The sequence below is a fragment of the Melanotaenia boesemani genome, chromosome 10 (assembly GCF_017639745.1).
Source record: "Melanotaenia boesemani isolate fMelBoe1 chromosome 10, fMelBoe1.pri, whole genome shotgun sequence".
NCBI lineage: Eukaryota > Metazoa > Chordata > Actinopteri > Atheriniformes > Melanotaeniidae > Melanotaenia > Melanotaenia boesemani.
This window is the reverse complement of record NC_055691.1, coordinates 24,462,094-24,478,084: the sequence shown is the minus strand read 5'-3', so window position 1 is coordinate 24,478,084 and position 15,991 is coordinate 24,462,094. Positions and strand designations below refer to the sequence as shown.

At 36.9% G+C, this 15,991-nt stretch overlaps 1 protein-coding gene across 1 annotated transcript in view; it reads right to left on the bottom strand.

Moving 5' to 3' along the window:
* The window catches only part of LOC121648114 (mucin-2-like), a 36,108-nt gene extending 24,909 nt beyond the window's left edge, over positions 1 to 11,199 (bottom strand). The window contains exons 1-25 of the mRNA XM_041998062.1: positions 11,117 to 11,199; positions 10,967 to 10,999; positions 10,617 to 10,878; positions 10,395 to 10,509; positions 9,902 to 9,992; positions 9,700 to 9,806; positions 9,405 to 9,618; positions 9,175 to 9,300; positions 5,193 to 5,310; positions 4,957 to 5,095; positions 4,705 to 4,809; positions 4,479 to 4,548; positions 4,254 to 4,391; positions 3,971 to 4,135; positions 3,723 to 3,817; positions 3,475 to 3,601; positions 3,122 to 3,377; positions 2,517 to 2,566; positions 2,329 to 2,429; positions 2,082 to 2,233; positions 1,852 to 1,990; positions 1,667 to 1,774; positions 964 to 1,143; positions 640 to 879; positions 341 to 497 (exon numbers count right to left, since the gene is read on the bottom strand). Coding sequence (XP_041853996.1) covers positions 341 to 497; positions 640 to 879; positions 964 to 1,143; positions 1,667 to 1,774; positions 1,852 to 1,990; positions 2,082 to 2,233; positions 2,329 to 2,429; positions 2,517 to 2,566; positions 3,122 to 3,377; positions 3,475 to 3,601; positions 3,723 to 3,817; positions 3,971 to 4,135; positions 4,254 to 4,391; positions 4,479 to 4,548; positions 4,705 to 4,809; positions 4,957 to 5,095; positions 5,193 to 5,310; positions 9,175 to 9,300; positions 9,405 to 9,618; positions 9,700 to 9,806; positions 9,902 to 9,992; positions 10,395 to 10,509; positions 10,617 to 10,878; positions 10,967 to 10,999; positions 11,117 to 11,180 — 3,352 coding nt within the window. The 5' untranslated portion in view covers positions 11,181 to 11,199. The remainder of the gene's footprint in view (positions 1 to 340; positions 498 to 639; positions 880 to 963; positions 1,144 to 1,666; positions 1,775 to 1,851; positions 1,991 to 2,081; positions 2,234 to 2,328; positions 2,430 to 2,516; positions 2,567 to 3,121; positions 3,378 to 3,474; positions 3,602 to 3,722; positions 3,818 to 3,970; positions 4,136 to 4,253; positions 4,392 to 4,478; positions 4,549 to 4,704; positions 4,810 to 4,956; positions 5,096 to 5,192; positions 5,311 to 9,174; positions 9,301 to 9,404; positions 9,619 to 9,699; positions 9,807 to 9,901; positions 9,993 to 10,394; positions 10,510 to 10,616; positions 10,879 to 10,966; positions 11,000 to 11,116) is intronic.
* Positions 11,200 to 15,991: the final 4,792 nt, after the last annotated feature.

The following is a 15,991-nucleotide window of genomic DNA, read 5'->3' as shown; positions in this document are numbered from 1 at the left end:
GCCAGATAAAAACTGTTTGGCAAAAGAATGGAATTTGGGAGCTCCATTGTTAGTTGTTGTTACACCTAAAACTGGCCCATAGCTACCGATGTGTAACGTTAAATAGTCCAAATTTGTATTGTGGAGCCACAGGAAATAGTACTGAGCCAAGCAAAACAGATTATTCTTTGAATAAAATCTTCTACATTTTACAAGAATTCATCTGTTTTACAAGTCAACTACAGTTATAGTTAATTCCCCTGGACATTTCAGTAGAGACACAGTTTGGTGATTGTGACAATAATTAGGATTTTACCCTTTTCATTTGTTTTTTCTTAGTCTACTAAAATAAAGTGCTTACGGCAGATTTTGGGAGTTCTCCATTTCACACAGGCTTTAGCTTCATTACAGGCCGCTGCATAGGCTTCAACGATTGAGCAAAAACATTCACAATCTCCCCCAGGATTGCAAGCATATGTGTCTCTCACACAGTCATCATAATAGTTCTGGAAAGGCACCTATATGAAAAGAAAAAGTCATTGTAAATGCAAGCAGAGGATGGATTATGTTCTATATATGTAATCATGCATAAAACAGGTGACTAGGTACATTCACTTTGAGATTGTGTGAAATGTACCATTTATCTTGAAGTAACCTTACCTTAGAGTGGCATGCTGCAAACACTGGACTTTTGATAATGCTGCAGTGTTTTTCTGCCCATGATTGTCTGTGTGAGCACAGACTGCAGGGAGTTTCTGTTGTGTTGGCGCTCGGGCAGGTAGGGTTCACTTTCCAGCTATTTCCAAACTCAAGTGCATTAATCACAAGTTCATTATTTCTTGTTGTTAAATCATTCTTGATACTACCATCAAAATTTCCACACAAACCACAGACTTTACCCTGAGATAAAATGAAAACAGGTTCATTTGTAAATGCAATCCATATCACCTTTTCATCCAATAATCTCTATATTCTCTCACCCACATAGAATTTGGAGTTGAGTATGATCTTGAGTGTTGTTTTCTTATTCCAAATGAGAACAAGACCATTCTTTGCTTCAATGACAAGATATGAACCCATAATGTGATAAGTCCAGGGTATGTCTATCCCTGTGCTTTGCTTTTTAACTTTGACATTTTCCGCTGACAGATCAATTTCCTGATTCTGAAAGAAACAAAACATATTCATATGTAAACCTTCCAAATCATACTGAATATTAAATAAAAATATTTTTGAGTGTACATAGTAGTGCTTTTTACTTTAACTTTTTTTTTAAAAGGAAGTGCATTGAATCCAGAAAAGAAAAGATGCAACACAATATCTCATTTTTACCACTTAGGTTCTCATAATCACTGGATTTGTAGTGGTTCTTAAGTAGTTAATGATCTTATTTACTTTCTTCCAACGTTTTGGAATCAGGGCTTCATTTTACCTATTTAAAAAGTTGAAATCCATTTAACATATGTAATTTTATGGTTATTTTGTTGAAAAGCAACACACTTAGGCTGATATTCATGTTAATATTTATTACTCTAAATCTGGTATCAACATCATCTTGATTTCTTGAGTGCAGCAACGACTAGCCACCTCAACCTTTCTTGTAATTATGAGATCTTAAGTCATAATTATGAGATAAGTACTTTTGAATATTTTATGCAGTGCTTGTCTATATCTATTAATTTTGTACCCCCAAGAAGAGCTTGATAGGTTTAAAGCAGGTGCTGTCAGTTTGATCACAATCCATGGGGTCAGTCTGGACCTTGAAGGTGCCATTCATAGCATCTCCACAGTAATCCTGCAAATAATCTGATGTCAGTATCAAAAGAGTTATTTTAACAAGTCACAACAACTAAACATAACGACACATTGTACCTGGGCGAAAATGTAGCCACAGTCGCCTTTAAAGGCATATTTCTTGTCATCAAAGGTGATGTAATTGCCCTCTCCATATACGGTACAGGTTCCACCACAATCATTATTTGTGCATTCCCATTTTCTGTTTTTGCACGTGCTAGGAAATAGAAAGTTAAATGTTGTAAACTCCAAAAGGGCACATAAAATGTGACGTGACACAAGACTTTGGCATGAACTTTAAAACTCACCATTTATTGCAACCCACATTTATATTTTCTCCAGGATTATGGTATTCTCCATCATGTGGGCAAGGACAGTTTTCCTCTTTCACACAACCTCCTTTACCATCTGACAGCAAGCCATCAGGACAAACGCAGCCGGAGACACATTGTTTACTTACCTATACAGCATAACAGCAATTTATTTAACATGTATGTGAATCTTTTGCATAAGCATACGTGTGTATTATATTTAACAGCAAAATCTCAGTCTTACACATTGTGTGCCCAGTGTCTGGCAGGTGCGTTGGCATTCAAATCCCTTCTCACTTGGCTTTGCATTTGAGCAGTTGAAGAAAACCTTTGGCTCGTTACAAGCTGATGACAATGATAGTGTGTTAAAGGGGAGACTATTGTTTGTTTGTTTTTTCTAATAGTGTTCTTTACAGATTAACATGTACCTACATCCATTTGTCTGCTGTCCTGTGCAGCTTAATGTCCCACTATTGCATGAGCTGAAAGGCACAATAAGATGGCAGAGAAAAGTAAGCAAAGAAGTAAAATTAATTTCAAGATTTTTTTTTTTTTTGTCCTATGAATAGAATTATTCAATTCTTTGAAGTGGCTGTATTTAAAATTGGTTGACTTTAGGGTTCCCTAGATGTTAATAAAAATTGAAGATGGTTGCGCTCCAGTCTGTTCGGCCCACCCACCACAATGTGATTGCAGAAAAAACTAATTCTACAGCTGTAAATAAAGAGTGGAATTTTAGTTTTAGCAGAGTAGGATGTGCAGGATTTCCCCCCTTCCTTTTTTTTAGTGTGGCTTCTTGTCGTCATTTTCCTTCCAGAAGCTTTTGACAGGCATACACTGCATTTATTTATTTTATTCAACATTTTCCACGGCATTAAGACTGACACTGTAATTCACTCAGGACATTTTTTACATGACACTGTCCTTTTCTTTATATTCAATTTTCATGTTATCTCACAACTATAAAATAACTAGCTAAGATGTCAGCAGATTAACAAAAAAGTTTATTTTTGGCTAGAAACTGATAAAGACCTCACCAAGTTTGTCCGTTGACTGTGATGCTCGTCCCGGACTGTACCAGTTCATTTCCAAGATAACAAGGGCATTGTGAGGCTTGTACACACTTTTCATTCTCATTGAGATAAGTACCACGAGCACAGCCACAACCATCAAGCGGGGTAAAATTAACCCCACATGTTAAGTCTGACTGACTAAGAGAGCGGCAGGTACGACCACAGTTTGTCATCTTGTACTTATACACAAAATTAGAAGGGCAGTCAGTCGTGTACTTCTCTGTGAAAAAAAGATGGGATTGGCTAGTTAAGTGGGGAAATTTTAAAAGCAAAGCCACACTTAATTATGCCCAGTTTATTTATTGGGTAAAACTTACGGCATACAGTTTCCCTCCATCCTTTCAGTGAGACACCTTCAGCGGCACATGCATGGACGTAGGCAGATAGGGCAGCACACATGCATTCCTCACTCTTTCCACAGGCACAAGTGTCATAAACACAAAACTGCAAATAGATGCAACAACATCCTGAATGAACAGCTTTAAAAATCATTAGAAAAATAAGTAAAATAAAATAGAAAGACAATCTTACATTTAGATATATATGGAAAGACATAATTACATACTTTTTCATATTCTGCTGGGTTTATTTCAGTGTGGCAAGATGAAAAAATCCCTTTTGGGTCTGACAGAAGAGTGCACCAGTGTTTGGCATAATTCTCTGTGTTAGAGAGACAGAAATAATGAATGAATGAGTGAATGAATGAATTAATGAATTAGAAAATAAATAAATGAAAAAATAAATAAAGCTATTGACTGGTAAAGCAATGTAGAGACTTATATGAAAGTATAGACCATAATGTTTCCGACCTACCCCTGTCAATACTTAAAGAGCAGGGATCATCAGTTGTGGGTTTCACATCGGGGCAGTTTGGTTTGGCTTTCCATGTGTTGGCAAATGTCACAGCTGTTCCCTCAGTCAGTCCACTTGTAGTTCTGAGGTCATCATTTTGAACATCATTGAAATCTCCACAAAGACCTAAATTGATAACATTATAATTTAACTTAACAGCCAATATAAACACTCATTGCAAGAAGCTGATACTTTAAACTTTACGTAAAACAATCTTGAAAAGATCTTAAAAAGTAAAACACACCGTTGAGTTTTCCCTTCATGGAAACATTGGCTTTGATGTAGACTTGCATAAGAGGTACGAGCTGAATCTCAACATCAATCCCAAAGGTGGTGTGGATCACAATGAAAAATGTAGATGGACTGAAGATTGTAATGTCATCTGTGGAGGAGAAAAAAACCCCACTGAGCAAATGTTAAGTAAACAAGTTGAATGTTGTGATTTCACTATAAGGAACTATTTACTTACCCAGGAGGAGAGGGAGCTTAAACAATTGTGTTTTTTGAAGGACCTCTCCATTGGCTTTAATTTCAATCACCTGCAGGAAAAGTGAGTTGTTATGTAAAGATATATATTCTGTTTCCAACAGATTATTATTATTATTATTATTATTATTATTATTTTAGTAGTAGTAATAATAATATATGAGAATATATAAGAATATTATAATTTATTTTTAATGTACATATTTTACCGGATCCTTAAGGTATAGTAGAGTGACAGCAGACAGGCAAGATGATTTATCTGATTTGTCACATTTGGCCAAATCACCATGGATACTGAAGGTCCCATTAGTATCCTAAAATTAAGAAGACAAAAACACACTTAATTAGAAAATAATTTCTTATTTAAATTGGATATAAATCAGTTTGTGAATTACAAGATTAATCTTTTTAATTGTTACAATCGTTATTATGTTTAGCACTTGCTAGTTTGATTTCCCCACCTTGGATAAAACGTACGAGCAGTCTCCGTGGAAAGTATATAAGTTATCATCATAGGTGGTGATGTGAGATCCACCCAGGATAGAGCAGATACCAGGACAGTCCACATCCGTACAGTTCCACTTACCACTAACACAGGTGCTGGAAACAGACACAGTTTAGTTGGACTTATGTTTAATCAGATGTACCATCATGAAAACACATTTTGTTAATTGAGAGACAATATTGAAGAAATTACCAATTTCTACAGGCCTTAAAATATGATTCCCCAGGTTCGTATGAATGGCCATGGTGAGAGCAGGAGCACTGGTCAATAGTGATGCATCCGGTTTTTGAAATGTCATCAAAGACCGTCCCTTGGGAGAAACAGTAAAAATGAATATACTAAATGCAACTCAGATCTTGTAAAAGTGAGAAATGTAAGAACAGTACACAGCACTCGCAAAGATAAATTTTTTGCAATATTTTGACATGTTATTGTAGTAGGTTTCTTTGAAGTGAGGTTAGAAGGATCACTTATCCATAGGCAGCAATACCAGCATGGAAACAAAGGAATATTGTTTAGTGAAAAAAAAACAGCAGCAAAAATGGATTTTTGTCCTCCATCTATAGATGTTTAATGTATAGATGTATAGATGTGCAATTGGAGTTTCGCTGCTAACAAAGTTTGGATCTGAATCAACCAATAAAGAAACCATCATCAAGGCAGAAGTTGACTGCCAGGTCGTCATTGTAAACGAGGATTTGTTCTTTATGTATCTGGTTAAATACAAGTTTACATATAACTAACTAACTAACTAACTAACAACTCAAGAAAGGTGACCATCTCTCTCTAAAAAAAACTTACCAATATTTTGAGATCCATATGTAAAAATCTCTTGACTAACGTCACCAATTTAAGTCAGATGTTTCTACTCAGTTTAAATTCTGAAACCCACTTTGAGACGGGTGGGACCAGTCTAGGATGGACGATGTAGGTTGATCACTAACCAGATACTCCCATACGGTGGGCTAATAAAGTCAATTTTAAAACCAAAATAATGTCAAAATGCCCCAGAAGATTCAAGTCTAGAGTAATTATCTTTAGTTATGCTGGATGTTGGTTTTTCATTGAAAACTATATTGCATAGCAAATCAGCTAAATATCCATTGTTCAACAACTGGCCAACTCAGAGATGTTTTTTTGATGAAACTGGAGGTAATGATTGCCATTCATGCTAGTCAGGACACCTTTGGAAATTTTTGTCTGTACATATTAACATTTTATCATCTAACAAATAACTCACAGTTCAGCCTTCCGTGGTGTGCTCAGAATGTTGCTCAGTGTAAAAAGAGAGAAGACTTTAGGCACATCTTGAATATGAGTACTATACTACACTTAGCTAATGATGTTATATTTGAAAGTGTCACTCTGCTCCAAGTATGCCTTACTGCAACCTGCAGTTGGACCACCCAGTTTGTTCCAACTGAATGTTGTAATATCACATGTGGATGAAAAAAAATAATGCCCATATCCAAGCCGGCCATCTAGTAGCCAAGAAAACGATCCTTCAACCGTGCAGCTAATCCGCAAAAGCAACACTCAGCAAAAGTTTTGAAGACACTTTCATTATAACGTCTTTGTATGATGTAACAAAGTTTTCATGTTTTCATATATGCAGTGGGTATAAAAAGTATTCAGACCCCTTTAAATTTTTCACTCTTTGTTTTATTGCAGCCTTTTGCTAAAATCGAAAAAGATTTTATTTCTCATTAATGTACACTAAGCACCCCATCTTGACAGAAAAACCCCCCCCAGAAATGTAGAAATTTTTCCAAATTTATTAAAAAAGAAAAACTGAAATATCACATGGTCATAGTATTCAGACACTTTGCTGTGACACTCACATATATTTAAGTGACATGCCGTCCATATTTTCTGATCCTCCTTGAGATGGTTCTACTCCTTCATTTGAGTCCAGCTCTGACCTCTATAATCCTTAAATGGAAGAAGTTTAGGATGACCAGAACTCTTCCTAGACCTGGCTGTCCAGCCAAACTGAGCAATCGTGAAAGAAAAGCCTTGGTGAGAGAGGTAAAGAAGAACCCAATGGTCACTGTTGCTGAGATGCATTAGGGAGATGGGAGAAAGTTTCACAAAGTCCACTATCACTGCAGCCCTTCACCGGTCGGGGCTTTATGGCGGAGTGGCCAGATGGAAGCTTTTCTTCAGTGCAAGACATATGAAAGCCCGCATAGAGTTTGCACATGAACTCTCAGACTTTGAGAAATAAGATTCTCTGGTCTAATGAGACCAAAATTGAACTTATTGGAATTAATTCTAAGCGGTATGTCTGGAGAAAACCAGACACTGCTTATCACCTGCCCAATACAATTTCAAAAGTAAAACATGGTGGTGGTAGCATCATGCTATGGGGGTGTTTTTCAGCTGTGTAGTGACAGGTCGACTGGTTGCAATTGACAGAAAGATGAACGCGGGTACAGAGATATCATGGAAGAAAACCTCTTCCATAGTGCTCAGGACATCAGACTGGGCCGAAGGTTCACCTTCCAACAAGACAATGACCCTAAGCACACAGCTAAAATAACAAAGGAGTGGCTTCGAAACAACTCTGTGACCATCCTTGACTGGCCCAGCCAGAGCCTTGACCTAAACCCAATTGAGTATCTCTGGAGAGACCTGAAAATGGCTGTCCACTAGGGCTGGGCAATATATCGAGATTTTCAGACTTTATCAGACGCAATATAGAAGGAAGCAATATCATTTATATCTAGATAGCTTGTTTTGAGTTAAAAGCATCTTTTATTTTGGATTTTGCCAGCTGTATTTTTGTTATGGTCATTGAAAAGTATTTTTATTTTTTTTGTTTTAGGAGCATTTAATTTAATATAAGGGACTGTAATTTCAGTCAGCTGTTTTAATGCACATGTGCTGCTAATCCTTAATAAAAGTATCTTTGGCACTAAAGGCTGTAAATTAGAGCTGTCTTTTTGGTTACTTGACAAAAAATATATATATTGAGATATATATCGTATATTGAGATTCAGGTAAAAAATATCGAGATATAAGATTTAGTTCATATCGCCCAGCCCTACTCTCCACCAATGTTCACCATCCAACCTGACGGAACTGGAGAGGATCTGCAAGGACGAATGGCAGAGGATCCCCAAATTGTGTGAAAAACTTGTTGCATCATTCCCAAGAAGACTCATGGCTGTACTAGCTCAAAAGGGTGCTTCTATTCAATACTGAGCAAAAGGTCTGAATACTATGACCATGTGATATTTCAGTTTTTCTTTTTTAATAAATTTGCAAAAAATTCTACATTTCTGTTTTTTTCTGTCAAAATGGGGTGCTGAGTGTATTTTAATGAGAAATAAAATTTACTTTTTCGATTTTAGCAAATGGCTGCAATAAAACAAAGAGTGAAAAGTTTAAAGGGGTCTGAAAACTTTCTGTACCCACTGTATATAAACCCTCTATCCCTCTATAAAGAAATTACCTTTTCAATCATTAACTATTGAATGCCTTTGATTAAGAGTTTGTCTTTAATTTGTAACCCTGTTTTATCTTTTTATCAATATTTTTGAGAAAAAGGCCCTCAAGGCCTTCTGTGAATACAAATATATTTCACATTGGCATTTAATCATAAACCTGAAATTCGTAAGGGTAACAGCTGTGATAAAACTGTCCTGTTAACTGGGTGGATGTTTCAACTTCACATCTCTTCAAATTAGGAGTCAACAAGGCAGACGTTCTAACTTACTATTTATGTCCTGCAGACATAACTTGCATAGAATTGTTACATTTTTACTGTTGGAATCTTCTGCTGACAGTCTGCAATATTCCCATATGCATAAGCACACAAAGCATGTGATGCGCACACTGCTTCTACAGCTTCTCTCATTTAACCTGCACTTGCCATTTTAGAGTGGAACTGGACCGATGTTGCTTGTTGGTTTGTTATGCTAGAGTACGTAATGCGTAATACTTCCCATAATAAAGGATTCTTTAAAAAATTACTGGGTACAGCCCCAAAATCTAAGCACTTGTTCCATATTCCATTTGTGAGATATCCTGAAAATTTTATCAATATCCATACATAAATTTTTTAGTTATGATACTAACAGACAGACAGACAAACCAATGCCGCCAAACACATGACCACCGCCTCGGTGGAGGCATAACAAACGATCATTTTCAAAGTTGGTAAACTTACCAGATGGACAGAAGCATCCATCTATGCAGTGCTCATCACAGGCCCGACTTCTTCGGGGATTTCTGCAGGTGTTAATGCAAGGGTTTCCACATTCCATATATTCCATACTGACAGGGCATTGTTTGCCTATTTAAAACACAGGTAGCACTATTAAAATGCAATACAATGATTTTTTTTTATAATTTCTGTTAATTATCAAACTTTCTAAATCTTTTTATGTCACTTCTTACCACACAGTTGTGCGGTCTTCCACTGTTGTGGTGTCCCGCCTGCATGAGCACACTGCCGGGAATACTCTGACACAGTTGAACAGATGCATGAAGTGCTGTTGCTGTTACAGTTGCACATGTCTTTCATACAGGCTTTAATAAATAAGTCTGTATTTATTAGGTTTTGACAGCTGAGAAATGCAGGTCCAGTCAGGAGGTTCTTACAAAGGTCCGTCTGGGGATCGGAGCATATCATGCATTTAGATTATAACACTTGAAATGTTAGATCATGACAAGGCAATCAAGCGTCTCCTACCTGATTTTCACAAGTGCGGGTGACTTGAGTGTCGATCTCGTCACAGGTTTTAGTGGGACCATCAACTTTCCATTTCTCAGCATCATATTTATTACTCTTTAGTGCCCCTTTTTGCAGAAGATAGAGATACGTAGAAAAAGTTGGATTTTATTATTATTATTTGCATGTAAGGTTATTCTCTGCTCCAGCATTCAGTATTTACCTGACTGGACGAACTCTTTATTGACCTGTACTCCACTGAAGTCTCCACACAGACCACAGGTTTGATTCTTGAATTTTTCATCCAGCTCCACCTTAAATTTGTTCAAATTCAGATCAGAATCAGATACAGACATCAGATATTGTTGCAGTGGCACCCGGCACTCTTTGTTCTGCCAACTTTCACTTCCCAGAAACTCAAAAGAATGACCATCCACAAAAGTTCAAATAACATCTGATAATTTGCTTCAGTCTAGAGTGAGGACATCTCAACAGGAATTAGTTGAACTTTCAAACACTGATTTACTGAATGCTTGAATTTTATCCTTGTTTCAGTAATGAATATTTTCTCCTTGCAGTGCTTTTTCCATTTTATTTGTCATGACTAGTTTTATTTAACTTTTTAATTTAACTTTTTTAGCATATAATTGATCTTCTGTGATTAGTTTGGTCAGGTTGTGCACAGTATATAAAACAGCAGACATTAACAAATTTACCCAGAGAGAGGACGCTTGATTCCACATTAAAACGAGACCCAGCGATGCTTTAAGTTTAACATAAGTTCCACTTTTCTCAATCTCAATGCCAGCCTTGCTGTATGGAATGAAGACACTAAAGAGGGACAAACAAATCATGAGTATAAGACATTGACCACTAGTTAAACCAGTACATTAGCTGGTAATAAAAAACAACAACTCATCAATAAAACACACACTCACGAGTTATCATTAATTATGGTCGAAGTGTTGGCCAATTCCACCACGGTCCCACTCAGTTTCATTGTGACTTTCTCGATGGTGGTTACCCCATTTACTTGCTGCCGCTTGATCTGAACGTTGAAAGTCTCGTAGCTGGCCTTACACTGGGATGTAAGGACATAGTTGCAAGTCGAGGGATGTTGGAAAAAATACCCATCAAACGTCCTGAAGTGGTAGTTTCCCCATGTGCTGCAGAACTGGTTGTTGTCAGAATGTCTCACTTCTAGGTTTTGGGATAAAAATAACTGTTAAATGATGGTTCAAACTACAGTTTATTTGTTCTTTTTTCTTAAACTCAGAAGATCTCTTACCTGTAATTACTGGCATTTCAGTCCCTGTCAGATCTATAAGAAAAAGAAGAAAGACATTTATACTCGAGCAGCGTAAAAGTCTTGATATGGTTTGATAATGTTTCTTCTTAACACAATAATATACACAGTTATCATGTCCCTGTAGCATACTGTTGGTGGCGCCTGACAGTCCAAGACACAGGCTGAGCCATGGTATCACCCATTCAAGAGGCATCCTGACTGTTCCTGTAGTCCTTGATTCGTCTCAGTCCTGTGATGGATATTCAAGCAACTGGTACCTCACTACAAACATCATGTAATATAGTCCTTTGGGTGTTTGCAATTTAGGAGGGGTAAATAAAAGATTCTGGGTGTCTCCTTATATGTTTTTTGTCTCTCAATATCACATCAATGAAGAGGAAGATAAAACTATTTGTGTGTTAACACTGATTCGTAGATTTACTTTATATCATTTACAAAACATTTGTCATTGACTTACAAACCGATGTTTAACAACTGTTTGACAATCCAGGGTAAACACCCTGCCTTAGATGTATGCGTGTTTTCTCAGTCCAATTTTTTCTAGTTTATTTACCTTCCCATGTTTAAATAAAATTTAACCTATTTTATGTTGGAATATTGCAAAAAATTTTACTTATTATTAACAAGCTTCCAAGTTGCTATTATAACATGAACATATTATAACATAAATATTTCATATATATATATATATATAAAATTATTTAATCTGATTATGACTCCTAAACCTGAGTAAAAGTCCTTTCTTTAAACATCTAAGACTTACAATTTCTATCTAATCCCGAAATAAAAGTAGTTTTTTTTTTTTTCAAATCCAAGAAGCTTGGTCTCCAGATACTGGCTCATGAATACGCATCAATACGTAGACACCACTAGTGATGCCAAAAAGAGCATTTGATATACTTTTTTCACCCAAATGATCGCATTTTAGAATAAAAATACAGTTAGCTAAAGCTAGGTACACACATAAAGATTATCGGGCTGTTTTTGTCCCTTTTTTCCCCCTTCCCGACCAAGTTCAGGAAACATTTGATATTATTTAGTCTAATAAGATTTTCCTATAAAATTATCATTTGGTCTGTGGTGTGTTTTATTATGAATTTGTCCCAACAATCGGCTCCAAAACCAGCTGTGGCTGACAATCAGAAGTATTAAACATGTTCAATATTTACGACCAAAGGTCTTTACGTGTGTGTGGAAAGCGGACAACTCCTGAGTTGTGACCGTGTGGATTGTGACATGGAACAGAATATAGTCAATCAGAGAGCGAGCTGACTGGGGAACAAGGAAGGATATAAAGTCCGTGTTCACACTTTTATTTTTTTCAGTTCTAGATTATTCTGTTAACAACAGTCCTAAGGCCACCATCATTCCCTTGTCTTGTATATCCTCTTCCATGCTGGGTGTTTTATTTCTCAGTTGTTGCCATGGTTCTTCTTCGTTTTTGTTAGATCATGTTTGGTCGCTTGAGATTTCTGGCTCGGAGAACCAGATTCTAGATAATTTTCGAGACAGTGACTTTATGTGTGTGTTGTTCTGTGCTGAGATTATCGGACCACACCACACACACAGTGCCATCAAAACTGTTAAATGCCTGATTTTTTTTATCTTCATGTGTGACGTCTCGAACAGATAAACAATCTCATCAGATTAAAAAAATCCTATTGTGTGTACCAGCCTTAAGATGGTGAACTATGTTTGTGATAAATGAAGCTTCATGAACTGCGAGAATATAAGAAACAGAAACAATGTGTGTAACAAGTTTGTCTGACAAACCGGAGTGTTAACTTATTAGTAAAAACAAATGAATAAAAAAATTACAAAACAATAACTGGTTTTATCAACAAGGAAAAATGAATTCTAAAAGAATTTTTCTAAATATTTAATTTAGATAACTATTCATGTTGCTTCATGCACCAGAGGCTGATCAATCTCTGACACATGAAGCTCCCCACCGTGATAACAGGTTAACGAAATAATCTTTCTGCCCTTTTCTTTTAATAATGAAATGACATGTTGTGTAAAGGAGGAAGCTGAAGATGACTGCAAAGTTTTGTTTGGTCATAAAACAACTGAAGTTCTCTGGAGCCAGCTGGAGTGAAAAGAAAGTTTTTCCTTATACTTGATAATGTGGACACAGCTGCTAGACGCAATTTCCGAAACTGAGTTGAGCACATATTAACAATGTAAACATGTTAACTTTGATGATGAATTTTTCTATTTATTTTTTTTCTGTTCACCAACCGGATGAAATGTGTCAGCGATAAGGATGCTGATCAACTTCTGACATATGAAACCGATGCGCCCCACCATGATGCTTCCTTCGACAAACTAGAGCATCTTTAAAAACACACTGATAAAAAAGTGCCATCACCCCTGCAGGAAAATGTTTTTTTTTACATCCACAAAAGCACAGCTTGCAAATTTATTTATCATGGTTAATCATGATTATTTGCTACATGCAACTATGCCTGAAGAAGCGACTGCCATACTGTGCAGAGTGCAGATGACCAGAGCAGTGACGTTTGTGCAAACTACTTGAAAAGTTTATTTTAAAAGTGCGGGTGTGGGTGTTAAAATATCAGTATTAATTATAGAAAACATTAACACAGCATAGATGGACAAAACTACCACCTTGGCGTCAAACCTTTGAGAGATATAACATAGCTATGATGTCACAATTTTGTCTAAATTTGCAATAGACAAAACAACTCTTAAATAAACAGTTCTACATCAATGTGCAGTCTTGATTTAATGCCATCAAACTTTTTTAAAGTCATATTTAATTCCATAAAAGCTGATCTGCAACTAATTGTCAATAGCTCCCAGGTATCATGCAATTTTCATTAACGATAGCTGCCATTACCTTAAAAGAGGACTCTTGATGCCTCTGTTTTAAGCCATTACAGACCTGTCTCAGACCCTCCATTCATATGCAAGATTATTGAGAAAATTTTCTTTAAACGATTGAACAATTTCCTGATTTTGAATGGCCAGCAGGACTTCAGACCGCATCACAGCAGTGAAACAGCTGTTAGACCTCAGTGCTGCATTTGACACTGTAGACCACCAAGTTTTGTTAGATAGGTTGGAAAATTGGTCCAGGTCATATTTAGATGGCTGGATTTACTTTGTCATGTGGCCAGTGGTCATGACTTGTGGAATACCCAGGGCTCAGTTCTGGGACCACTTCTGTTTAACTTATAGATGGTACTCTGGGGTCATATACTATAGAATCCAATGTGGATTGTCACAGTTAATGCTGTTGATACACAGGTTTATGTGGCTCTATCACCAGATAAAAGCAGCCCAATAAATTTCTTGTGTCAGTGTTTAGAAGAAGTAAACGGCAGGATGGGTTAAAATATCCTCCAATTAAATAAGGATAAAACTGAGATCATTTTTTTTTGTAACAAGGAGAAGAGGCTTAAGGTCAGTAAACACCCTTTAAAAACCAAAGAACATGTCAGGTGTGCTGCTGGACTCAGATCTAACTTTCAGTAGCCAGAGTAAAGCAGCTTAAAAAACATCCTATCAGCTAAACAACATCAGTAGAAAGGGTTTGTGTCTACAAACAGAAGGGCCCCATTGTTCAAACGTAATTCGATCATATTTCGGTTAAAGGATAGGATCAAATCTTAAAAATGTGTTGTTCAAAAGGGAAATCCGGATTCCAAAATTGGCTTGGATCATGTAATCCAATCCTGGTTGTTATCCAGTTTGTTCAAAATTTTTGAGTAGGATCTGGATAACTTTAATCCAAAAAACACGATTACCCTGATTCCAACAGAAGGTTGAATTGCAAGGCGGATTTCTGGATGAAAAGGCTGTAAAACCTTAAATTTGACTGAACAATAGTATCCTTTTAGTCAGTGCATATGCTAATATTTATATGTTGAACCTGGCTTGTTTAACCGATATAGGGATAAAGTAAATAAAGTAGACATAGGCTACTTATTAAGCCTGTCAGCACAGTACAGCAACAATAAAACATAACATTAACCTGTCCCCATAAAATAAACCCCAAACAACAAAAATATATTAATCCATTTTCCTGTTATTCATCACTGCATATTCAGGGAAGAACCTGTCACTAATAATGTCTAACAATTGCATCCCTTACTAGACGTCCAGTCAGTCCCTCATTCAGAAAGCTGGAGGTTGGTCCGGTTCCTCACCATGGGGCTCAGGTGCATAATAAACATTGCCACAGAGGGGAACATTGTGCTTCTTTTTATTTTAGAAGTTCCCAAAATATCCACAATGTAGTTACAGACTAGAGTTATATTTTTTCGTGACTGATAAGAAGTCATAAAATTATACATAGAAATGGATGTTTATGACACAGAAAAATATTGAAAAATATTCATATATATATATATAGCCTATATATATATAGGGTCACAGAGCCCAGGGCTCTTGGGGCCATGCCCCGAGACCACTGGGGGCTCTGGCTGGGGCCTTCTTGTGCCACCCTCTGGGTGGGTCTGGGGTGGTCTTTGTGGTGGGGTGGCGGAGGTTCATGCTCTGGGATTGCTGCTGATGGCCCTGTTCTCTGAGCCACACTATTCTGCCTCTAGCCTCCATTGGGGGGGGGGGGGGGGGGGGGGGGGGGGGGGTCTTGGCTATTTCTTTCAGGAGCTGCTGATGATTGTCAGCTTTGTTTTTCTGTAAAAGCCATAGGAAATTATCTGTTGTGTTTTTGTTCAGGTGTAGCAGTTGGTTATCTGGTGTTTGGATTGAAGGGTCATTGTATCTTTCTTCTTTCCACTTTCCTTTTTTTTTTGTTCTTTTCAACATTCTCCTTTTTTTCTGTTCCCTCGGGTCAGGTCCAGCAAGATTAAAGATAAATTCCATAATTCCACATAAATAAATATATAAATAATTTAAATAAGATTATCAAGAGGAGCCTTACACTCATAAAGCTCCCCTTGTCAAATCAAATTTCCTTGGCACCACACAGCAGCTAGACCATCATTCTGTTTGCTTCGTTGCTGGACAGGACAA